Here is a 26,895-nt window from a genome sequence, read left to right as displayed (position 1 = left end):
TTTGATTTAAATTTTCCTCTTCTTCGTCCAGTGTTACCACCGGCCTCCCCCTAGCTATGCCCAAGCCTTCCACCAAATGGGCCGTAACTCTGCCAAACGTAGCCCGAGGGCTCCAAAACCTTTAGGGTGCGTCTTTGAGGTCCCTAGGAGCGTCCCCAAAGTAATGCAACCCCCTGTTTGAGATAAGCTGCAAACCGGGTTTTGGGTTCAACTTTGGGAAAAACGCAGTGTTTTGCTGACTATTTTTCAGGGCAAAACAGGCCTGTTTTCTTAGCCTTTTGCTTGGATGGCAGAAATGGCTATCACATCAGGATCCGTCTAGGTTCCCTTGCTGCCCAGATACAAGTCTGGCTCGCGCAGAAAACAAGAAGCATGTAAATGATTTGTTTTTGCTGTGTCATGCCAAACAAAGTTTTTCTAGAGAGTTAACAAAATCTTGGTTTGTCACTCACAAGTGCTGAGGAGATTTATTTTACACTGGTGCCACTTATGAATTGATAAACATCACTTTGAACTTTGTCCCATATTTCTTCACTCTAAGAATGGCGATGGTAGAAAATCTTTTCAGCTTGCTCGTGCGGAACAGAAAATTGTTCTTCCTCCTTTTGATTTGGTTCCTGTTAAAAGTAAAATGCCTGGAGGGTACAAAACCTAGCAGATAGTTCTTTAAGTATAAATCCACTGGACATCATTGTCCAGGGTATCAGTTGGCAAAGCCACAATCAGGTTTATTGTAAGTGGGAGGAGTTTAAAGAGGTAGCTGATCAAAAGTCCTTGTCAGAGGTTTTCTATGCACTATGCAGTATGAGGTCATCCACATGAACAGTTTTCCAGGAAGAGATAGCAATGGAAAAATTTACGTCATGGGACTTAAGGTTTATGGCATGTATTGCTTTACTGATTCACTCATTCATTCATTCATTCATTCATTATTAAATCTTTTACTTTAAATGATAAAAATAGATTGCTATAAAGTTGTTGTCCATGCTCCTGATTCTTGTGATTGGAGGGGTTGATGAGCGACTTCATAGTATCACTCGTTTATCTCAGTCAGCATCCAACCTTTGTCACCTTTTTGACGTCACTCTTTCACCCTTTTTAAAAGCTATTTTTAGTCCTTTAGGGGCTGAGACAGACTCTAAATTTACAGACCATGTCTGTCTTATAGTCATACAGTTTACGTGGGTGTGGGCTGATGACTCAGCACCACGTGGAGCCCTGTGCTTTGTGCTGTAGGAGGAACGGGAATGAGGAGGTTCTGTGGGCAGGGCCAGTATGGAAATGCATGGCCCTTTGGATCAGCCCACAGACAGACTGGATTCTCTCTCTGCCCCCCTCCCTGCTCTTCTGTGTGTGTAAAAGGGATGATAGATGTAGAGACAGACTAGGCCAGTGATTTGTTTTGTTTGTTTCCCTGCCAAATTTACTTATCTTATCAGAGGCAAACATTTGGGTACACCAACACTTGATGTGTTTCTCTTAAATTATCCTTTAGTTTGCTTTCCAGCACTGATGTGTGGTCTGAAAGAAGTTTGGGACATTGTGTTATAAGAACGTGTGAATCCAAATAAACATGATAAAGCGTAAAAAAGTTATGTTAATCCGTTAGAGCCAGTGACTGAAAGCAAGATAATGTAGCCTACATCTAATGAGATTATGCATTATGTCTTCTGCACGCGCAGCGCCATGCAGTTTGGCGTGCTTCTGTTGTGTCCCTGGGAATTCACCTGGTTGACGTCACACATTCACTCCTCTGCCCCGCGCGCGCTATAGAGCCACAGGACAGAGTCGCACCGAGGAACAGAGAATTAACAGCAGTCTGCGTGAACACTTCCTTAAACCATTCAAGGGTTTCTGAAGTCGAAACTCCGGGAGACCCGCTTTTCAAAATCTACACCCGGCTTCAACTCTCGACAACGAGAGCCTTTAACGCTGAGCGGAAGAGGTAAGTCACACTTTATTATGAGATTGTTCAACTTGTTCGAGGTTGTAAAACTTGGACTCGCGGCAGTGTCACGGTTTAGGCAACGTCACTTGCTTTGCTAACTTGCACGCAGGTTGTTGAATGTCAACAGTCCCCTGGTGGCACGGTTTTTTGTTTTTATTCCACAAAGCAAAGCTCTACCGCAAACCTCATCTGACATTAGTAGTAGAGGTTAACATGAGAGAGAGGCTGCAGTCGCGGAATGTCTCTCTCTTTCGTTGTTTTATAGTTGTTATGTAAGTTAAGCCATGTTTCACGGCTTCCAACTTTTCTGTTAATGCACAGAAAGTAGTCTTATCTCCACAGAGACTGCTGGAACAGTGTAGAGGACAGCGGCAGGGCAGTTTATGTACTTCGTGTAAATTCCTCGAGCCAAGTGTGGTCTCCTATGGCAACAGAGGGGTGAGTTACAGTGATGTAGCTTGCTAACCCCGTTATGAATAAAAGCTGGGTTAAAGTTCATCTTGGTGAGCACCAAAACAATCACAAAGATTTGGCAATAAACCATAAGATCTTCAAATAAAAGTTCATTATGGCTTTAAATAGATATACTTCTATTGAAACATTATTATAAAGCTTTAAATTTCACTTATTAGGTGGTTCTAACGCTTGGTAATAAATGTTTAATGTGAGCAGGCTGACATGTATGTTTATAGGTAGCTTGGGTTATTGATGTGGGGAAAGATGACTGCACTTGGTAGAAACTCTTCAAAGAGTTTCACCTGTCTAAAGTCCTCTTCAGCTCTAACCTGAGCCTTTCAAAGGCAAAGTGAAAACATTTGGATTTCTGATTCATCAAGCTGCCTTTCAGGATTTAGCTTTAATTATTTTGACCTTGATGAATCAGAAACTTCATAGACTTCATGCCCAAATTCTGCCTCTAGAGTAACTTAATCCAGAGTATGATGTCAGTATCGGGAATGTTACCTGGAGCTTAGCACTATATGTTGTTCTCACAGATCAGTCTTCAAAAATAAGGTGTTTATAACCGTGTGGTGCGTACCCTTAAGCAAAGCCAGCAAAATCTCAATTATTTGTGTTTTGAATGTCAGATTTGAGACTTTTTTCATGAAACACAACAGAGATTAAACATATTTAATTAAACAATAGCGAAAGGATTCCCCTGTCTGGGAACAAGGACAACAAAAAAGGTGTCAATATTAGCTTAACCTGTTCTCAGGTGTGCAGCTTGTTTTTCAGGGCTAGGATTTGTTCAGCGCAATGATTCAGATCTTAAAATGACAAACATATCCCATCTATACTTGAGTCCCATAGCCAAACAATGTTATATAAATGAAATGCTTCATAATTCTCATAGATTGATTATACACAGCGGGTAACAAAGAGTATTACCACCTAAGTCACGTCATACTTATTCAAGGTTGATAGAGTCAAAAGGAGAGTATAATAAAGTCAGGTTCATTGAGGTTGATTTTCTTAGTGTGATTCACAGGTTTCATCCTCTGGTTCCACAGTAATCTGCCAGCCATGACAAACACAATATGCATGATGAACAACAGCACTTGGCACATTGTTGTCTAACCTGTACTGGAGCAGGTTTACATAGTTCCACTGAGACTTAAGTCTACAAACCCTGAATGTCAAAGGTGTTTGTTTCATGCATTCAGGTTTAGCAGCTGGGGTTGCCATCAAATGACTCTTTTTACCATCATTCATCACCTTTTCTGGGTGTAGTCTGATGTTAAAAAAGTGGGTCACATGTACAAAACCATAGCATAGAATACAAGAAGTGACCTGTGTGAGTAGGATGACTAAAACATGTCTGTGGAGGGATTAGTCTGAATTATCAACCTTGCCTCTTGGATCCTCAGTGGATGACATAACTTGTCAGCGACCCAGCTACACCGAACACACGAGCCTATTTTGAAACATCCCCCCCAGTTGCTTGCAATAGTCTTGTGTCACAGGCTATAACACAACTCTGCATTGAGGCAACACTGTGTGCTGTTGTTTTCTCAGAGTGTCTCTGTGAGCGCAGGTAACTCTATCCGTCTGCATCTGCCTGCAGTTACTGGTGTGTCAATATTGGTTTGTGGCTTCGTGTGCTTCTCAGAGGACATGGTTGGGACATCTGCTCGGTGAGGAGTTGCCCATGCAGCACTGATCCCTCGATAGTACACACACGAACACATCACTGACTCATATTAGATGATGTTTTGACTCATGTTTGATTGTTGCTGTGAGTTTGAGTCATTTGGTAATTGATGAAGGAGTCAGTTCAGGATCAAGAAATAAAAAGTTTTCAGCTTGAAACAGCAAAATGCGCTCAACTTTCTTAGTGTTAGATTTTAAAGGGTAGAGATGAGAATGCAGAAGAATCTTTTTTATTTAAAAAAAAGGAAGAATTTTAGAGTTTCTTATGTTAGTAACACCAAAAACTCTGAACAGCTTCTTATATTTGACATAAAACAAGTTCTCCAGCTCCACTGCAAGATTTATGTGTCATTACGTGAAAAGCATTGTTACACAAAATGACAGGCATTCGCAGATTAGGGGTGGGAAAAAATTGAAAGTCCATAGATCAGAATTCATTTGACAATATCAAAATCGTGATTCTTTGTCAAAAATCTTTTTTTTTTTCAAATTCAAATTCTTAATTTCAGTCTGGATTGGAAAAAAGTTGCCGCTTTTCTCCAGCAGAGGGAGAAATGTTTCTCTCTGACTCACGTGATGTGCGTTTTATGAGAAAATATGGCTCCTTATGCAAACTAACAATTGCAAAAATTGTAAGTATCATACAATTGCAATTTAAATCAAATCGGCACCCCAAAAATTGTACTAGAATCGAATCGCGAGAATGACATATCATCCTACTCTCTGTTCCTCACTCTAGGGCTACAACTAACGATTATTTTTAAAGTCGACTAATCTATCGATTATTTTTTCGATTAGTCGATTAATCACGGTTATTTCATGTTTCAACCTAATTTGGCCTTTAAAATGTGCAGACCTTCATAATTCAACCTGTGTGTTGCATTTTCACTGCATTTACCAACAGTTAGGTCCTCACCTCTGATTGGTCAGCCCTGTGTCATTTTTGTTTGTTTGTTTGTTTGTTTGTCTTTATTTCATTCATGATGACCTAAAAATATAAGTACAATACAAAAAAAATAAAATAAATCACAAAATGAATGAAGCAGGTAACAGGGAAATTAAGTTGTTGTACGCAGTGTATGACAGACCACTGTGGGCTTGTTTTCTAATGTTTATTTGCTTATTGGGGCTTTGCTCTCTGTATGATCTCGCCTGACTCTCTCCCAGCTCTCCATGACAATGCGTTTAGTTTAGTTTCTCTACGTCTACGTCTTCGTGCGCTTTTTCGCTCATGCGCACTCCGCCCCTCCTCCTCCCCGCTGAGTGTAGCTGAGCTAGAGAGTGAGAGCTCCATCAGATAAATGTCCTCTCTTTTCAAAAGTTAGGGGAGTTTTGACACTAGTTTGTGGCTCAGATCCTGAAAAACTGTAACAGAGAGTGAATGAGACTCTCTAAATCACGTTATCAGACGCTAAACTCCGGAAGCTGTCAGGCTGTCCAAGCCGGAGATGCAGAGCCTCCGTCAGCGCACAGCGCTCTCTGGAAGTCGAGATTTTTCCTCATCAATATTCCTCACGTATGAACTTAGTGATCTTTTCCCATAAAAGTTTCCAATAACACAGCACCTCATGCTGTGAACTGAAGTTACAAATGAGTATTACCCCCTGGTGTTTAATTTCACCATGTGACAACGACAATAAAAACAATAATACCTTGCGTCGACTATTAAAATTTGCGTCGATTAAGTTTTATCGTCAATTACGGCAACTAATCATTGCAGCCCTACCTTACTCACTCACTCACTCACTCACTCACTCACTCACTCACACAAACACTCACACAAACACACACACACACACAGTGTGACACCACAGCTTGCTTGGATGCTTTTTTGTCTGCCTGGAGCACAAATTTGTAAACTGTGAACAGGGCAGAAATGGACACCACTCCTAATGCAGGAGGAGAGGAAACACGCTCACATGCACTCTCTTTCACACACTCACTCATACACACACTCGTACACAGTGGCAGGATTGATTCCATGCAAGTATGGCAGGTTTGACGCCATGCCAAAGACCGTACTGTAACTTAGAGGGACAGGAGAGAAAAATAGAAAAGGTTACACACACACACATGTACAGCTGCACGGACTGTTCGAATCCATGAACATGATAAAAGTATGATCATCCACTTCTCACCAGCATCCTCTAGTTTGTTCTTGTGCTCATTCAAAGTGTCTCAGTATCACTGGGGGAAAGGTATCAAAACAACAGCCCTTCGTCTCACACTGACCTTGAACCAGCCACCTCAGCTCTGATCACATTCCTCCTCCAATCTGCCTCACTTTTCTTTCCTGTCCTACTTTGACCTGATCGCTGGGTGAAAATGTGTGTGTGTTTGAGCGTGTGTGTGTTCAGTACAGAGAAAGAGGGACAGAAACACACAGTCTATGAGAGAAGTAAAGTAAATGTATGTTTTCATGTCTTTTTGCCCTGTGGGTGTTGGTGTCTCCAGTAACAACTTCTGTAATAAACATAACCCTTGTGTGTGTGTGTGTGTGTGTGTGTGTGTGTGTGTGTGTGTGTGTGTGTGTGTGTGTGTGGTTGGTTGGGGAGGGGATGTTAGAAATTAACCTTGGTGTGTGTGAAAGAAAGGCTTTGATTCTTTGGAGCCAGTCCCCACTGCACTGAAGTTCATTAAAGGCTGCTTTGTTCGAGGTTATTAGTGTGTGCGCACACACACACACACACAGTATACACTACGAATGCTCTAACATACGCCACCTTAACTCAGTAAAAAACATGAGATTAAGAAGACTTTTGGGATCTTTTCTGAAGAAATTTTCATTTAAGAAGTAAATGAAACTCTTACATGTTGTAGCATAAAAATGACCTCATCAAAGCTGCTTACAGCTTGTTCTGTAAAACCTCTGCCCTGTGTCTTAAAAGCTCATATCAGCACATTTATCAGTCCCCCCTGTGAAATTGTGGTCATTGAGAGCAAACAGTTGAGAACATAAATTGTTACAGCTTATTAGTTTTGTTCTTTTTACCTCTTTGTGTTGAGCTGGTGAGTATTGCAGAGTCAGAAAACTTCATGTAACCAGGAGCATCTGTGCCATATGCAGCAGGAGCACAACCTTATTGACTTACCCTGAAAGTCAGAAGTCAGAAGAACTCTATCTGCAAGAAATGTTAGGAGTCAAACTTTCAGCTGACTTTAAACTCTACAACACACCAAATTTGTTATAAACATGCACAACTATTACACACCAATCACAATATAACTACAACAAGTTGTGTTTTTGAATGCACTTTTTACATCACATCAGTCATACAAGTCTTAGTTTCACTGTGTTTACCAATATGTCTCTGAAAGATGCACAATACCATCAACATAACATTGGTACAGCTGGCAGATAATGAGGGGTGGGTAAAAATATTGATGAATCGATGCATCCCAAAGTTTCCCCACCCAATTCAGTATTGATTCAGCAAATTCTCTGAATTGGTTCACCTGTTGGTAGAGGTGGGCAGATCGATCGAAAAATCGATAATATGAATACCAACGTTTGTATTGATATCGAATGATATCAGTGTTAAATGATCGATACTCTAATTTTTTTTCTTCTGCATGCACTGACTGCTTCAGTTTTATAAAAGTGGCGACCTGGCTGTGTCCATGTCACGTCACGTGGCTCAGTGGCACTAGGGAAACAAGCAAGCAGACTCCAGAAATAGAAGTTTGTTTGAATTTTTTTAATAACATTTGTTCTGGTGTGATAATTCTTTATACTTCACTATTTTAAAAAATGAGTTTGATAATGGGAGAACTTTCATTTATTTATGTATTTTTTAAAAATTTTTTTTACAGTTGTATTGTGTCTGAACATGAATGTTTATCATGACACTAAAGTATTTTGCAGTCATCTTTAAACTTTGCCCAAATTCTGTCCTAGATTTTTACAACATAATCAAAAGAAAAAAAATCACAAAAACAACTTAAGGTCAGCAGTTTTATGAAACATCAACCTTAAATATTAAAAAGTATCGGCATCGGCATCGGCATCGGCATCGGTATCGGTATCGGCATCGGCATCGGTATCGGCATCGGTATCGGCATCGGTATCGGCATCGGTATCGGCGATACTGGCCCTGTATTTACTTGGTATCGGATTGACGCCAAAATTCCCAGTATCGCCGACCTCTACCTCCTGGCAATTGGGGTTAGTGTGTGTTACTCACGTTGTGTGGACAAGGGACACAAGAGACCAAACAACAACAAAATAGCAACCAAAGCAGCAGCAGCATTAGTGTAAAGCCCAATTGCTCCGAAACATGAGGTGACATACCACATATGTTTATATGGGCATGAAAATCAAAAATGGAAGCATTTAAATCAATATCAAATCAAATTGAATGTCGAATTGAATCGGGAAGTTCCTAGCAATAGCCATCCCTACACATAATAGTGGTGAAAGTGACCTTTAGATATCAGCAGATAAAAAAAAACTCTGCCCTCTAGTTATTATGTATCCACAATATCAGCTCACACGCTGCAAAGAGCAAATCAGAAAGTACAGGTTGAGGTGTCAGAAACTGGCATGTCAAATAGAGTGATGTGTAAATTGCTGTCACTCCTAGATTGTTATGATGTGTTAAAGTACCCAACTTTAACATTGTTAAAAAAAATCCATTGTGTTTGGCCTTTCCTTTGAATGCAGATCTAGATGCAAATCAAGTTAGCAGACTGTGAAATCCCTCCTGTAAGGGCAGGTTGCATGCTGTCTAACCACTCTCCAGTTTCTGTATGTCAGGCTACAAACCCAGTATTCAAATGCTTGTCTGCTTCAAACCATGTTAGATCAGCCGGTTTAACTGATCACCTGTTTGATGATTAGTGTTTAGAGATTGCTTTCTATTGAGCTTTTATACATTTCATTCAATTAATGTTGACACACAGCGTCAGACACTATTCGTTTACAACATGAGTGTCACCTGTCTGCCCTTACAAAAAAGAAGTTCATTAAAGTATGCTATTAGTATACTTATTTTCAAGACAGTACATTTTCAGTTTACTTTCGATGTACTTATCCCAGGTATACTTAACAAAGTAATGCGTAAGCATACTTAGACTATACTTAAAAGTATATTTAAAAGTCTAACTATACTAAGCCTGTAGCTTAAAGTATAAAGAAAGTCTAAGTATACTTGGCTTTAACTGAGAAGTGTAAGGAAAAGTCTGTGTATTTGGCATATACTTAACCTTTTGATCAAGACATACAAAGGAAAAGTATAGTAAGTACTCAAACTTACATGCCTAACGTTCAAGTGAATTTGGGTTGTAGCTGTGCCTATTCTATTCTGTGCTTATTCTATTCTTTTATTTTTAGGTTCGAAAACAATAAATAAAAACTCAAATATAAGTATGATGTTAAGTTTACTTAAGAAAAACTTCAGAGTATACCTACAGTTTAAAAACTATTAAACTAGCAGCGTATTGAATTTTTTTACTATTGAGACTTGAAGTATACTTAAGAGTGCACTTTCATAGATCACAAAGTGGTTTGGAAGTTTATAAGTTGTATACTTGCAGAATTTTTGTAGTATTGTTGCAGTACCAAATAAATTTTAATATGACCTAGCTGTGTACTCAAAGTTTACTACTCTTAACTGGACAACATACTTTTAGTATTCTCTTAGTATACTTTTATGAACTAAAAGTAGACTACTACCATTTAATTAGTGGACTTAAAGTGTACCGGCAGTACACTTCACAGTATACTTTCATAAACTGAAAAGTGAGCTAGAAGTAGGGCTGCACGATTATCGCAATCGCAATGTCAGCACATGCAATTCAGATTTTTCTCCATGATAACCAAGCAAGTCTGTAGACTCATCATGAAACAACTTTTTTTATTAAATCGCAAGCACAATCGCAATCGCAATCGCAATATTGTCCACCTAATCGCAAATCGCACCTTTCCCCAAATCGTGCAGCACTAGCTAGAAGTATATAACTTGTAAATTTAAAGTATACGTGAAAGTTTCGTTGTAGTATACTTGCAGTAGAAAATAAAACTTGAATACAAACTAGTAGTGTACTCAAAGTTTATTTCTTTTAACCTAAAAAAATACTTGAAGTATACTTTTTTTTAAAACTATAATGGGCCAATTTAGTCCCAATTAGTATTGAAAAAGTACACTGGTAAATAAACTACTAGTATATTAATATTAGTACACTTGCTGTAAAAAGTGTACTTGAAAAATACACTTTACCTTAACTTTAGTATACTTAATAAAATGAACTTGAAGGATGCTTCTTTTTTGTAAGGGTGAGTCTGACCGTGCGTGTTCAGGTTTGTCACACTCCTTCGTGTTTGTTCAGGTCTTATTTATCAGGTCTACCACTTGCTGAGCTCCTCACTCAGACCTGTCTCTCTGTGTTGCTTTGGGTTTACAACAAAGTCTATCAAGTAACCGTCAAAAGGATACAAAGAAGGAAGACGTGGAAACCACAGCTTATGAACTTGTTCCACTGAAAAACGTTACCAGGCTGCGGGTTTCATTTTACTCCTTTAATGTTGCTAAATCGTTCGTAGAATTGACCACTGAATGTGTTGCAAAGTACAGAACAGGACTATTTTCCTACACTCCATTGGTTTTGCATAACAGCAGCAACACGGCAGCATCATGTGAGCCAGAAAACTCTCAGACAAACTGATTGTATGACGTGGACTGACAGCTCTATTCTCATAATGTTATGTAACTCCAAAATTCCTTTGTATCAAATTATGTTGACAAGACTGAATTTCCCAGCAGGTTTGTATGTCACCTGCATCTTTCCCTTAAGCCCACATCTTATTTTAGCTTCCTGTCAGACAAGTTTTTAATAAGTTAAGATCTTCTGGCACTAAAACACACACTTTTTGAACTCACCTCAAAGCCTAATTTAACTCTTTAGCAAACAAACAGCAGCTGAAGAAGTTATCTTGAAAACAAAGCAGACAGATTAAAAGTTATAGAGCAGCATCAGACACTCATGGATGAGCTTTAGCTCTTTATCATTTTTTAACATTTCTCTTCAAGTTGGTTTAGCCGGTTTGGTTCAATCATCCGAAATTCCAACTTGTCAGAAAAGGACAAGCACTTTTTAAAAGATCAACTTCAAAAGCTTTGGTCTGTTCAAGCTGTCCATGCACAAAAGTTAACCAGCATGATCAGTACCAGAGGCTGAAATCAAAGCAACCAGACAGAATCCAGCCACTAGTGTTTTACTTCAGTTCCTGCTGCTCTTACTTTGGTTTAATCTTTTGGCATATTTGTTGGGAATCAGCAGACACCACACTTTGGGCATTTGGCCTTTGTCACCTGGAAAATTAAAACCAAACAGCAGAAGAAAATGATGTAATTATTAACAAGACTAACAATGGCTGCATTCCATTTTGGTGAGACTGTTCCCAAAGAAGGTATGGTGACACATGGTGATGCATCGTTCCAAATCTGACGTGACAAAATACAAATAGTTAGATAATAGTTCCTTTCAGGCTTTGTGTCCAAAACTGATCCTCATATGAAGCGAACAGCAGAGTGGGTAGAGTAGAAGAGACCTTTAATTAAGGAAGCTTAAGCAGGTTGGTTTCTATTTACACCTGGCTCTGAGCTTGTGTAATGGCAAATAAAACCTGTCATTACTGGACCAGCACTATGAAGCTGACTTCACAGCCTAATGGCTGCCCTGTGGTGCAGTGGTTAAAGCTGTTACCTCACAGTAAGAAGGTTTCCAGTTGGGTTCCTGAAGGTGGGCCATTATGTGTGGAGTGTGTATGTTTACCATGTGCTCGCAGGCGTGGGCTCTCTCATCCCACAGTCTAAAAATATGCTCATCAGGTTGATTGGTGATTCTTAATTACCTGTAGGTGTGAGTGTGTGTGTGAAAGGTTGTCTGTCCTCTGTGGTTGACTCGTAGCCTCTCCAGGAGTACCCTAACCTTGCAGAGCAGACGGACCTGCCTGATTCAGTTTCTGAACTCCTGCAGGTCCATCTTGCCAGGCTCCAATGACCAACGATTTCACTCGGCTGAATTCTAAGAGAGGTGGGAGCATACGTGGCATCAGCAGACTTCCGTACTTGTCAATGTTCCTTTGATTCTTAAGTTAAATTTATAAAAACGGAAGCTATCGTCTAACGCCCTTATCACAGCTGGTTCTCGTGATTCAGTAGTTGTTCATCTATTGTTTCTTAGAAGCATCGGCTCACATAAGCTACGTCATACCGTGGCTTGATGTGGATTGGTCCGTGGTGAGTGTGTTAATCAGAACGGTTGTCCAATCACCAGCTGCGGATTTTTTTAAAGTCCTGCCTCTGAAAACAAATCGGAAGAGCTGCTACCAAGATGGACTTGTGAAATAATTCCGTGGCGGATATATGAAACTGTCTGTCTGGCGTGTCAGGTTAGGTGTACCCTGCCTCTCACCCAAACACATCTGGGAAAGGACCGTTGAACCCTGAACGACCCTGAACAGGATAAGCGGTTGAAAATGGATGGATGAACTTTACAGTCTAGTCAAGATCATTCCTATGTACTTCACAAAATATTTAGACTTTTTCAGATTATTATCTTTCTGGATCACACTTAACCCCTTGATGCCTGTTGTCACAAATTCAAGACATACCCTGTCAGGTCTTGATGCAGCTGAAAGCTTGTATCTCATTACCTATTGATTCATATTCTACACATAACAAAGATCGCATCAGATCCATTATGTCACCATATGTTGGTCAGGGGAAGAACTTGCTTCGTTATAACTATTGTGTGTACTATACTCTAATTTAACATCTCCTTTTAATTTAACACCTGTCAGAATGCAAAAACACATAAAACAATCTATTTTTCATAATTGTTTAAGGAATTAAGGAGTTAAATCAAGGGTTAATGAATGGAAGATGTTGATCTCTGCTAGATGAACATGAATGCTAACAGATATGATATGGGCCCTTGCTGACATCATCAAATCTTTCCCTGTTTTATTATGAAACAAGATAGTTACTCATGTAAACATTTCTCACATGTTCCCTGTGTAAATTAAATATAGTTCAAAACCATACTCTGAATCATTAGCTGGACATGACAAGTGTAAAGGGGAATTTTACATCCAGGGATTTGCAAACTGAAGATATTTTTGAATAAATCTGGAGCTCTCAGTTCAGCTCTTCCCAAAGCAGAACTCAAGGTGCAGGTCTTACTCAGAGACACGACACACAACTCTTGTTGCGATCTGTTGTTGGTGTAATTGCACCTGTCTTTGTTAAAACCTGTAGATAAAAGGTTGACAAACAGAAAGTCCCCAAACCTGCTCAACCTGTGTGATGACCTCTTCCTCTAAATGACATCTTCACTCCTCGCTGCATACCAGCTGTTTGACAGTCTATCTTTTGCAGACAGTCACATATCTCAGTCTATTGAGCTGCGATGCATGCAATGGAAGATTGCTGTCATCTAGCACCAATGGGTTTCTTCTGTGTGGTGATATAACCTGTTATTGTCAAGTCAAGTGGTACTTAATGACAATCTAGCTGCTTAAAGCCTGTGCTCCAGACTGTCTGCGTTTTTCCAGTAAGTGTGTAATTAATTCATTCTTTTTACTGAGAGATGGTTAGCATTTTCCCTACCTACAGAAAGCTTCATATATGGCAGCCCTAACAGTCCAACACAAAAGCTAAATGCTAGCTTGAGTTTAACTAATAGTGCTTTAGTATCTCACGCACAAGTCTTTGTGTCTGGTTGTATCACTTTGTCTGGTTCCCTCTCAGAGCCACTCTCAGTGTGTTTTCTGTCCTTTTTTTTCTCTCCCTCCCTCATATGCTCTTTTCCTCTACCCACCCCTTCCCCAATTGCATGTGCTCATTTTTTCCACTCTCTCTGGGGAAACAAGGCTCTCTTTTCTATGTACTACTGCTTGTGTATGTACATGAGAAAGTGTGTGTGTGTGTGTGTACAGTGGGGGGAAAATTGTAAACGGATTCTGTAAAAGGATGTCTTTGTATGCATTTAACATCTGATTTGTATAATAACTTTAAATTATATTGTTTGTTTGTGTGTGTGTTTGCATGAGCCCTGTCGTGTTGAGTGCTGCGAAAATGTCTCAACCCTTCTGACCCCACTCAAACACAGTCTCACAGGGTCACAGCTAAATCCTTTGACAGCATCGGAAATGCGTCTTTCCCAGCCAAATAAGCCACCATATGGTCAGACGGTCAGATATGCAAATCATCTTTACCACTGCAAACAAACTGAAATCTTATCAAGTGTTGTCTGATTTATAGTAAAAGATGTTTTTTTAGACTAAGTGGAGTGAGAGAAATGTGCGAGTCAAGATTAGAATAATGTCTTAATATGAGCCATTTGTCTTGTCCAACTGGTAGATTTGTTGACTTGTTACAGTCAGTTTGGACCTCATTTTTGTCTATAAATAACTTGAAATAAGACATTTTTCCGGACTGATCAGGTGAATGTGGCTCAAATTGAGTCTGAAAAGACATTTTTACTGAAAATAAGATGAAAAAACACTTGATAAAATTTATTTTTTTTGCAGTGTAGATAGCTCTAAACTCAGTAAGAACAGATAAATCCATCATCAAGAGAGCACCAATTAGACAGTTGATTTCATGAGTACATATTCAGTTTTAAAGTCTTCAGACAATTCTGCATCCAAAAGTGTTAAAGACATTGTCATTGATAATCGATATCGTTGGTCAATGACCGCAGCACTTTGGTTACCAGACATCTTGAAATCGAGCTTGTTCTTTGTGGCTCGGTGGGAGGTTAAAGAGGAGCGTCTTGGTAAAGTTCTTCACTGTGTCAGTTTAAGTTCTTCACTTCCCGTTCCAGATGTTTCTTGCTAATCTGGAATATCCATCAAATACATTTCCGGGCACAAACCTCTCTCTGTTCACTTTTACAAAACAACACTGAGTCAAATTATTAACTCAAAGGTTGATGGCACACATTCATAGAATGTCTAAACTGCTGCCAAGGAGGAAATGTTTTCGGGAGAGTTTGTTTGTCAGTGAACAGCATCACTCAAAACATAACAAACAGATGTTCATGATTTTTTTTAGGAAATGTTCAAAATGTGATAAGGAAGAAGTGATTCAATTTTGGAGGTTATCCGGATCACCGTCTGGATCCAGGGTTTTTTTTTAAAGGATTCTTTATCATTGTGAGATAGGGCCATTTTCATCATATATGTATATAACTCCATGATAAATAGTAGGATTGCTTTGCAAAACAGTACAAGACAAGGTCACCATGATTTCTGACAGATGTTAAAGTACGATCCAGATCCTGGCAATATTCTGGATACTGAGATCCAGAATATGAAATTTGTACTCATCATAATTTTCAACACTGTCAGGTAACAAATTATGGTAAAAATATACTGTTCAAATTAATGGACAAGATTATGTGCATTTCATAGAGCAAGTGAAAACACTGTGAAGTCAGAGTGTTGCTGTTTGCCTGAAATCACAAGAACTCTGTCTCTGACGTGAAAAAGCCAAGATTATGCTAATAGAGCTACGCAAGCTCGAGTTAAGGAACTTAAAGGCTAAAAAATGTGCTGGGTGGAGGAATTCAGTGGGTTTTATTGCGTCTTTGGAAACCAGGATGTAGGCTAATATTCGCCTCCGGGTTCTGCTAAACTGTGACGTAGCACATCTTAACTCTGGTGTGAGGGAACCTCAAACATGAAAGGATCACTAAGTGTATGTTACTGCACTTCCTTTATACTACATGAGGCTTAACTGGCAGCCTGTACAGCTTAGGAAATTTCATTCTGTCTAATCTTTATGTGCTTGGCTCCTCAAAGGGTTCTTTTAAAATACTGATGCTTGGTTTTAAAGAGCTCTGATGTTGACAACACTCGGGCTGGTGCAAGGATTAGATATTTTTTGGAGTAATAATCACGGTGTCGATACTGTCAGCATTATTGTACTGTTTCATCTCTGTAATCCTCTGGTATTAAACTGGACTTGTGCAGAAGTTACAGCTGATATCTTAGTGTTTTGTATCAGGTAATCTGACCCGCCTGGTGTTTGATCCACACAGATGAGAGGGGGGCGTTAAATGGTCACTCACCAAAAAGCTTAAGAAGACTAATTTCTCCTTCAAAGACTTCACGCTACTTAGCTGCTGTGTTGCATTCACCAGCTTTGCTCTGAAAGCTCAGCTTTACCTGCTGCACAGCTGATTAACTTCATACCAGCTCAGTTTTTCATAAAGTCAAATGCAGACAGCAAATCCTCTCAGTTGTTATATATTACCTGGACCCTTTGCTGGCTGGTGATCCTGCAGATGCTGCATCAACTTTGAGGTGCTTGACGCTTAAGTTGCATCTGTTTTTGCAGCTGGTTTTGCAGATTGGAGATCCATTATCTCAAATAACTCCTTGATCATTTCCCAAAATGCTTACATCAAACTCGACGTTGGTCTGTCTGCCAGAGTTCAGCTCATGCAGCATCCCCTCCATCTCTCTGGACCCATTAAGCTGGCGCTTCATGAGTTTCCTTTTGTTTCAGGCATGTTGAGCCAAACATAATGTGATGACTGACAGCAGAATCACTCAATATCATACAAATAAGATAGAGTCAAGGGCCATGTGAAAGCGCAGCTCAAAGTGAAACCAGTGAATCACTGCGTCCTCAGCTGAAAACCCACAGCTCATGTTTGTTCTCTTGATTCATCAAACCTGCCTCTGTGGTGACACACCGATACTGACTGCTTCTTCTAATCTTGTGCTTTTCTTTTAAATGTGAAACCAACTCATAAACACAGAGAGAACACCTCAGACTATCCCACACTACTTTAAGAACACTAAAGGAAAGAGACGAGGTCAGTTTGGCAGATGACAGCTATTAAACCACGGAGAGAGGAAGTCTGCAAAGCATGTGAGAGGCCATGGCTAACAAATCTGTCTGTGAAGCAACGCAGTTTACATGATGCAAGAGGAGGACACTTTTTTTCAAATTTTGCTTTTGTTTCAGCTTTGTACTTGTTTTTATTTCAACTTTTAACTTGAAATGAAGAAACTCTGAGATTGATTTCTGTTTTTTTCAAGAGAATATGTGTAGTAAGCTGAATACCTATGCACATGACTTTCTAATATGAACGCATCAGTCGATCTCGCAGAGCAGTTCTTCAGATGTGGTCATAAAGGCAGCACTATGCTCGGGTAGAAAGACTCAGAACTGTTCACGGCCAAGCAGCGAGGAGCAATAAAACATTCACATAGAACGTTGAGGTATCTTTGAAAAATACAGACTTAGCATTTGACTCCAGGGAATATTTACAGTGGAGGTAAACACTGTAACCAAACAGCTCTCCAAAACAAGACTGTCTGTCACCTCCCACATATTTACATTTGATAAGACTGCATCTAATAATGACTGATCTGTGCGATGTGAGGCTCTGAGTGACACCTATAAAGACCGCAGACTCAGACCAGACAGACACAGCCAACCAGGTAGAGACCAATGGTAATGAGAAAGAGATTTCTAAAGAGCACAGTTTTTAATGACAAGATTTTAAAGTTGGACAAAACTTCTTATCTTTTACTGTCAGTTTGTTATTTTCCACAAACACTAAGACGCTGTTTGTCTCCAAGATGTGATCCTTCTCAGTTTTCTGTTTCTCTGTGTCTCATGTACTCTGCTCTCATGAACACAGAATGGAAATACCACTCAGCTTGCTCTTCCCTTATTTCTAGTCTTGAGTTAGAAACGAGTACTTCCTCCTTCATGAGAACACTGAAAGCCACCGACTATCATACTCTATGTTTTAAGCCATAAAAGCCCTATATGAGTGTGTATGCGTGTGTGTGTGTGTGTGTGTCTGTATGATGTTCTAACAGCGAGTCTCTATCTTTTTCCAGGAGGCTTATGTGAGCGGTCACCATGGCTCCCTTCCTGCGTATCGCCTTCAATGCGTTTGATGTTGGCGCTCTGCCTCCTCTGTCTGAACCTCCCATCTGTGCCATCAAGATGAAGGAGTCTGTCAACACAGGTATGTACACGTACACACGCAAATACACATGTATGCACTTTAACACTGTCTTGACTGGAAGGGAGGAAAAGTACACAAAGTGACACAAAGTTTGACGTCTGTCACAGCCACCATCTGCTGGGCTCATTATTATGATCAGTGATAATAACAAATATTATTTTTTACAACTAAAGTGTACTTTTTATATTTTTTCTCTGTTTTGATTTTTCTGAGAACTAAACATAGACAAACAATTTTTAAATGACTGTCTTCTGACCATCTTTCCAGAGCGAGGAAAGACCCTGGTCCAGAGGAAGCCCACCATGTATCCAGCCTGGAAATCCACTTTTGATGCTCACATCTATGAGGGGCGGGTCTTAGAGGTGGTCCTCATGCAGAGCTCAGAAGAGCCATTGGCAAAAGCCACAGTTGGTGTGTCTGTACTAGCAGAGCGCTGTAAGAAGTCAAAGACCAACAGTCGAGCTGAGTTCTGGGTGGACCTGCATCCAACAGGGAGGGTCCAAATGGCTGTCCAGTTTTTCCTGGAAGACAGTGATGCAGGTAAACTGCTTTGATGTAAAGCTCCTGAAAATCTAAGTAAATTACAAATTTTAAGCAAAATAACCTGCACACAGGCCTGCACAATATATCGTTTGTACATCGCCATCGCAATATGCGCATGTGGTGTGACTATTGCATTTCCCCCATTTATTGGAGAAATAGAAAAAATGCAACTGAAATTGAAACCTATTATATTTTGTACAGAGACATGGCCTCCTGGATCCCTTTCATATACAGCAATCTTCATTATTCACAGATAAACCCCCTTAGCCTGGATTAAACGGTATTATAGGAATACAATGGTGTCATTGTGAGTGAACTAAATTCTTCCCAAACAGAGCTATTCAAGTCATCTGGTGAAAATTCTTCTATCTTTAATTATGCAATATATATCACAAAACCCCAAAAAATCGCAATGTCAGTTTTTTTCAATATCGTGCAGCCCTAAAAACAACATTAATTTTTACTATTTAATACTCAAAAACCACATCATCTTGTTTAAAACCATGTTCATTAGTTTCAATCATTCGTTGCCTAGCAACTTATGTGGCAATCACTTATTATCAATGTCCAGCCCATTGGCTCACCTGACAGGATTGTCTCACATGTGCTGAAAACCTTGCATGGTTTGAAAACACACCCTTGAAGAAATAAGTGATTTAGAAATTGCCACAGACACCAGCAAAAGTAAGTTCTCTATCCAGGAATCAGCCCGTGCCGCGGTGGAGAGAGCGCCGAATCCCAACCACTAGACCACCAGAGACTGCAAAAATCAAGTGAAGTAGAAAGACATGGTGCAACAGCTGATGGGAAACAACCCCCCTCTTCTTCTTTTCTTTATTCTTTCTCCCCCACTCTCTCACATATCATTCTCCTTTGCTGTTGACATGTGGCGCCCTCTACTGGCCGAAAAACTACTCCTACCCGACGCCTCCTATTCACAGCCTGTTGGCATGAAAATCACAGTCCTTGCTTCCAAAGTCTTTTATCTTAATGCTGACCTCAGTTTCTTGTATGGTTTTATAGTTCCCTTTCCGATCCCATTTAATTCTTTCTTAAAAATACTTGGAAGAGGCCATGTCAGCATGGTGAATAGCAGTTCAAATGATCCTTTACAGACTGCACAGCTGCTGTCATTTTCTTCTTTTACATCATATAGTAGTCTTACTTCTCAGTGGAGTAAGAAGTCACATAGCTCAGGCTGGTGGTGGTGAATTAAGCTGCTAACCCAGACAGGGAACCCAGTTTGTTACGGCAGGCACAGCTGTCTGCCAGCATGGGGCTGGATTCAGTAAAGACTTTTCATTCAGGGCAGTCCCTGCTTGGGGGCGACACAGTCTTGCTGCAGTGTTCAGGGTCAGATTAGGTCATGAGTGAGGGGTGTGTTGCCTGTTATGACATACAGCATGAGCTCCCACCTACACACTCCACAGGTTTCCTGAAAAGCAGCCTGGAGTATTTTAAGGCATGTGTGAACAGCTCTTAATGCTGTCTGACTCCCCCGTCTCCTTCCTCCCGCCCTCTGTCTCACTCCTGCTCTTTGGCTCTGTTTACTGCACCGTTCTCATAACAAAATCATCTGTCAGTCGAATGGCAGCGAGGAAATAAGTTTATCTCGCTCACACACCATCACTCTCCCCACTTCTCCTTGTCAATCACATCTCTCCACTGCTTTCTTTATTGCCCCACCTACCCCAACAAACTCCCTCCTATCTTCATTCACCCAACTATCCTCGCTGTCTCTTTTGTTTACCTCTCCCACACCTCCTTTGCTGTCAAGATGACTTTTGACCCCAGCCCCTTTACATGTGTCAGTCAACCTTTAATCCAAGACGGCATTTTTCTTTGCCTTCCATTTAACAGTAGCACGGCTGGCCTCCTCCTTCCCATTGGGTTAACTGACAAAAAAACCTTTGCTGTTGTGGCTTAGAGTCATTTTTTAATATCCATAATGATGTCATTTAACAAAAATCAATAAACCTCACCTGCTAAATTGTTAACAATTTGGTGGTGGTGGAAGAATTAATGAAAAAGCTCAAACTCAAACCTCACCGCTCATCACTTGTTTTATTTTTCATTAAAAATCTAAAGACATGAAGAATGTTGAACGAGAAATCCTGCATAAGTTTAATGGATAAACTGTTCTCTCACCTCAGCGGCTTGTAAGCCATCTGTGAAGGTTTTACCAGAGGATGGACTGACAACCCTCAACAGGAGGAGAGGAGCGTTTAAGCAGCCTAAGGTTCACTTCATCAAGAATCATGAGTTCACAGCCACCTTCTTTGGTCAACCCACCTTCTGCTCCGTCTGCAGAGAGTTCCTCTGGTAAGATGCCTGGTCCTGCTATTTGATCCTTTGTTACGTTACATTCATAAAGAAAAAGTGGATATTGTTTTACTCTGATTAGCTCTCGAGCATTCATAAATACATCTTTCAGTCTCGTGTACAAGGTTTTTATGTCTGTTTGTTTTTTTCGTATCTATTGAATTCGACAATGCAGCCATAGCGGTGTCTGATAATGATCAAGCAACAAACATCTAATTTGCCTGTCAGCTTGTTTGACTACATAACTATTACAATCGCTGTTGTGCTTTTAGTTTGACTGCACTTCCTTTGATAATTGCTGACCACTTGTGCTTTCACTCTATGCATGTTTCCCCGATCCTCTATTAGACAACAACATCAGTTTCCAATATGAAAAGTCCAGCCCCTCCCCTGAGAGTGTTTCCTAACAGACCAATTTGTAGCAGTTCCAGTTTTCTAAAAAAGAGCATTTTGGGCAGGGGTTAGTTGTGGCATGAGCAGCAGCAGGACTGCTATTGTGAGAGCGAGTCGTTGTCTGGGGAAATCCCACAAGGCTGTCATGTTGTGTTCCAACTGTTTAAGCAGTACTTTTTGTGAGCCCAAGTCCTTTCTATCTTCTGAACCACAGCTTCACAGACAGGCCAATGTTTTCTTACTGCATATGAGTAGGACTGTATGGCTGTATGGCCAGTTACTATTCAAACATTCAGAAAATATAATCTTGTGATCTAATATGGGAAAGATATCTTCCTGTTTTGCTGGCACCACACATAACTTCCTTCTCTCTCATACAGGGGTCTCAACAAGCAAGGTTACAAGTGCAGGCGTGAGTGTTTCACTTACTTCTCTATGCATTTAATCGGATTTTAATACTTGATGTTTTTCACCCTTTGCATACATTTTGCTCTTTATTTCTTCCAGAATGCAATGCAGCAATTCACAAGAAATGCATTGAAATCATCATTGGCAGGTGCACTGGGACCGCAGCCAACAGTCGAGACACTGTGGTGAGCAACGTTAATGTTTTTCTAACGTCATCGCAGAACCTCAGATCTGACACTGATAGAGAACTGCAATTATTCTCACAGTTCCAGCTCCAGTGCTTTTCTAGCTATGGATAAACACTCACTTTGTGTTTTGTTTGGTCTAGCATCATAAACTTAGATGTTTTATTTCACGCAAGAAACAATGCAAACCTTTTGTAAGTACAGGCTCTGCTTCTTCGGTACAGTGTAATGCAGATTCCACCTCAGTTTAAAAACACAAAAAAGTGTTTTTTCTTCCATTACTGTTTCAGTATTCAAATAAAAAGAGGTGTGTGCCTAACTGATGGGGGGGGAATATATTTTGTTTTTGTATCACAGTTCCAGAAAGAGCGCTTCAAGATTGACATGCCACATCGCTTCAAGCACTATAACTACAAGAGTCCCACATTCTGTGACCACTGTGGCAGTCTGCTGTGGGGTCTCTACAGACAGGGCCTTAAATGTGAAGGTCAGCTCCATGTTTCCATTTGCTTTTCTATTTTTTTTGTTTTGTTTTGTTTTGTTTTGCTTTGTTTTTACTTTTTTTTCCAGTTGCTAATTCTGACTTTTTCCTGCATGCTGCCATGATGCATTTGTCACACCGGGCAGACTGTGGCATGAATGTTCACAGTAACTGTCAAAAAAAGGTGGCCAATCTGTGTGGAATCAACCAGAAACTACTGGCAGAGGCTCTGTCCCAAGTCAGCCAGGTTTGCACAATTCCATTCTACATACGACAGATCAGCTGAAATTTTGTCCATTAAAGAGATTTTTTTTAAAAATTTCTGAACATGTTGTTAATTGTTGATGAACGATTCAGAGGATTGTTTTTAATTTATAGAAATCAAGTGTGCGGAAATCTGACTCTGGCTTGCCAGATATTGGAATTTATCAAGACATCAATGGTGCAGGAGTGGACCCTGGTGGTGAGTATATAGTAGTACAATTTGTTTAAAACAAGTGAGGTTTGTTCTAGAGAATAGGCGTGGCACTGTTGTTGATTATCTGTGTGTATTTGTTGTGCTAGTTTGCATATAAGTTTGCATTCAGGTTTGCATTTGTAATTACTTGATGCAAATGTGTTTATAGCAGACAAAAATGGAAAGGCATGTGAGAGGGTGAGCCCAGCCCCAGTTGCACCTTCATCTCCCCAGGTGCGCCTCTCTCTCAACCAGCTGGTGCTCCACAAGGTGCTCGGCAAAGGCAGCTTTGGCAAGGTAGACTTAATTATCTCTGTTTTTTTGATTCCATAATTGAATTAATCATGAAACTATTATAAAGTCACAAAAAACAGACAATTTAAACATGAAATATCAAACATTTGTAACAAAGCTTACACATATATGGTGAAAATAAAAGCACAGCTCAACTTTTTATTCTTATACATCTTTTATTGTCAGTTTATTGTAACCTGATTTTATTACATGAAGCCAGTGTGATCACACTGATGAAGTGCTCAATCCAAGTGATTTTGACACCTCAGGTGCTGCTGGCAGAGCTGAAGGGGAAAGGGCAGTTCTTTGCCGTGAAGGTTCTCAAGAAGGATGTGGTTCTTATGGATGATGATGTGGAGTGCACCATGGTGGAAAAAAGAGTTCTGGCCCTTGCTTGGGAGAACCCCTTCCTCACCCACCTGTACTCCACCTTCCAGACTAAAGTAAGCCCTCACACAACATCTCCATTTGTGAAGTGTTAGAGAGCTTGTTTTATAAAACAGGCTTAACCTTGGATTCAACAGTGAGAATATAAATTGCTAGATGTGGATAAAAACACTGCACCCCAGCCCCCTCCATACCTAAATCTCACTCACTTTCTTCACACATCATTTCTCTGTGACGGTGAGCTGACAGCTTTGTGTTGTTTGCCCAGGAGCACCTCTTCTTTGTAATGGAGTACCTAAATGGAGGTGACTTGATGTTCCACATACAAGACAAAGGCCGCTTCGATGTCAAGAGAGCCACGTTAGTACACTCAGTTGCTTTGTCAAAAAAAAAAAGAAACTATAAGAAATACACCAACTGTCATTATCCACAATGCCATTTCTGCACCTTTGGCATTTTTATTGCAGGAAACTATTTCAATTGTTGTTAACATGATTCAACTTTCAGATTCTACAGTGCTGAGATAATAGTGGGACTGCAGTTCCTCCATTCCAAAGGAATAATCTACAGGTAAGATCCAGAAGCCAAACTATGTGTACATCTGCCTTACTGATCTCCCACATGATGATGAAACAGTAAAAAGTAAAACAGTAAAATCTCTTATTGGATTTTAAAGAACAAATTGAACAGCTAAAACAGAACTCCTCTTATTTTGTATGAATCTCTTGTTGTGATTGTTCAGAGATCTGAAGCTGGACAACGTGATGCTGGACAAAGACGGCCACATTAAAATAGCAGACTTTGGCATGTGCAAAGAGAAAGTGTTTGGAGAAGTCAGAGCCACAACATTCTGCGGGACACCAGACTATATCGCACCTGAGGTACACATGAGTGGCTCATGTCACATTTTATAACAATTCTTTTCATCTGGTATGTTTCTCAGGTAATTTGCCAAGAATAGCGTTATGCATCAGAGAACAACCTTTAGTTGTCATGAGGAGGCATAGGATAGCAGAACCAGCACAAGTATCCATTGCCCGGTTATTATCCAGGCTCCTAACAAACTGCTGAACAACAGCTTAAGTTTGACAGTGTTTTTCTTGTCCTTTAGATTGAATTGTGTCTTTTGAAACTGTCTCTCATCTCAGATCCTGCTTGGACTGAAGTACACCTTCTCAGTAGACTGGTGGTCTTTTGGTGTTCTTGTGTATGAGATGCTGATTGGACAGTCACCTTTCCAAGGCGACGACGAAGAGCAGCTGTTTGAGGCAATCAGAACTGAAGACGTTTACATTCCTCGGTTGGTCAACATGGATGCAAAGAGCCTGCTTGAGCTGGTAATTATAAGGCTTCATGTTTTATGTAGGACTTTTTTAACTCTTAGCGGGAGACATCATCTTAACAATTTAAGAATATACATCCCACTGTATCACAGTATGATATTACATGAGCTTCTTTCCTGCTATCAATATTACAGCTGTTTGAGCGAGATCCTAGTCGCAGGTTGGGCGTGGTGGGGAACATCCGTGCACACCCATTCTTTAAAAGCATCAACTGGACAGCTCTGGAGAAGAGAGAAGTGGAACCTCCTTTCAAGCCCAAAGTGGTACGAGCCGGTCATCTTATTTCTAAACAAACAAATGAAGCAAAAAAGCTTTTGTGTATACATGAAAGCTTGTACCTAGTATACTTAATTTACTTCACAATGCTTGATTCCATTTATCTGACTGAAATCCCTGACCTGACACCCACAGAAATCTCCTGGGGACTGCAGCAATTTTGACAGAGAGTTCCTGAGTGAAAAGCCACGTCTCTCCCACGCCGACAAGAACCTCATTGACTCCATGGATCAGACAGCATTCGCTGGCTTTTCCTTTGTCAACCCTGGACTGGAACAGATGATAAGCAAATGAAAAAACAAAATGACTCTCCCTGGCAACATAGTTGCAATAGGCTGCAAGCCTAATTACTTTGTCTTCTTATGGTCTGGGTTTTTCTGGATGGAGAAAGAGAACATTAAAGACTTATCTATATCAGAGGGTAATAATCATCATCATCCAGTCTGTCAAACTGTATACTGAAGGTGCACATAAAGTTATTTACTCCAGGAAATTAAGAGAGGTTCTTCCACACCAGTAATACTGAAATCAGTCTGAATGAGTCAGTGATTTTTATTTAAATTTCTTCACACTGATCCTTGTGATAACCTTTTGAATCCATTTGAATCATCAGTTGTACTGTACCTGAAAATGTATTCACAGGCAAAACCATGCCATCTTTTCTATCCACTTGACATTGCACATATAAGTAAACAAAGTTAAGTAGTTCATAATGTTATCTCCAAACATTTGCCCATTGTACACCCTACCTGTGAGTATTTGTGTGTTACCAAATGCATACAAATGTGAGGGTGTGTGCAGGTATCTTTTTATATATAAATGCTGCTATTGTTGTCATTTTTTGAATAAATCCTAGGTTGATCCCTCTGACAGACAGATAAAGGCATCAAAAAAGAATTTTACCATAGGGATAGGGGGATCTGAATCCCTTGGAAGTGACGTTATGTAAATAGAGAGCGAGTGATTTTTTCCCTCACTGTCTCAGAAACTGCAGGTGCCGAAGAAAACTAAATGTCCTATTTCCTCAAGAGTAAATCAGATTTTTGTGTTTAGCACGTGTTTTTTTCCTTTTAAATGCAATTTGTGTCAAATCCCTTGCTGTATATCTAACTAAAGCAGCACATTCAATCCATGCTTAATATTTTCTGGGCTGTCATCAGACTAACTGCTAAGTAGCATAATTTGTTTGGTACTAATGCTGTACATCTATATGTGCTGAAGGATGTGTTATGTTGTGTGGGAGGGATGGGCATTTCATTGTAAGCAGTGGGTCTTTAATGTATTATATTACTTGAATGTAGGATTTTATCATGAAAATAATAGTTGTAAATGGAAAATTTGTATGTACTGTACCATGAGCTGTCTGTGAATTATGGGTGTACTTTTTTACTCTCCACATCTTTTAATGATTATGAATAAACGCATTGTAAGCCCAAGCCTTGTTGGCAAATGTCACTTGACTTTTGTTGATTTATATTTGAGCTTGCGGCTCACGTGCATGCCTCACGGCTTATCTTAAAGCTCCTGCAAAAACAAAAATCCCTTTGTAAAGAATTGCAAACAAAATTTCCAGTTCTACTCACTGCATTCCTGCCATTTTGGTGCGATTTTCTTGTTCTTTTTAATGATTATGCGCTATTTTCTATGGTGCAATGAGTGACCACTGTGGCACTGTTTGTACTGTACGTCCGGAAAGGTTGAGCACG

The 26,895-nt window shown here is 40.0% G+C and overlaps 1 protein-coding gene across 2 annotated transcripts; it reads left to right on the top strand.

Moving 5' to 3' along the window:
• The first annotated feature begins 1,801 nt into the window (after positions 1 to 1,801).
• Positions 1,802 to 26,615, top strand: prkcdb (protein kinase C, delta b). 2 transcript variants are annotated; one of them, XM_074677478.1, is made up of 17 exons: positions 1,802 to 1,945; positions 17,970 to 18,100; positions 18,368 to 18,640; positions 20,797 to 20,965; positions 21,739 to 21,770; positions 21,866 to 21,951; positions 22,309 to 22,438; positions 22,579 to 22,679; positions 22,811 to 22,895; positions 23,062 to 23,186; positions 23,453 to 23,626; positions 23,839 to 23,930; positions 24,078 to 24,140; positions 24,313 to 24,451; positions 24,719 to 24,907; positions 25,048 to 25,176; positions 25,325 to 26,615. In XM_074677478.1, exons 2-17 carry the CDS (start codon positions 17,992 to 17,994, stop codon positions 25,481 to 25,483), a joined length of 2,055 nt encoding a protein of 684 aa, XP_074533579.1. In that variant the 5' UTR covers positions 1,802 to 1,945; positions 17,970 to 17,991; the 3' UTR covers positions 25,484 to 26,615. The 2 variants fall into 2 exon arrangements, with proteins under 2 accessions (XP_074533579.1, XP_074533569.1); XM_074677468.1 differs by having other exon boundaries at positions 23,059 to 23,186.
• The last annotated feature ends 280 nt before the right edge of the window (positions 26,616 to 26,895 follow it).

The sequence above is a fragment of the Halichoeres trimaculatus genome, unplaced genomic scaffold, assembly GCF_033239565.1.
Source record: "Halichoeres trimaculatus isolate MK-OKI-2021-1 unplaced genomic scaffold, fHalTri1.1 fHalTri1_scaffold_1, whole genome shotgun sequence".
NCBI lineage: Eukaryota > Metazoa > Chordata > Actinopteri > Labriformes > Labridae > Halichoeres > Halichoeres trimaculatus.
Note: the sequence above shows the minus strand (reverse complement) of the source record. Positions and strands in the feature narration are given on the sequence as shown.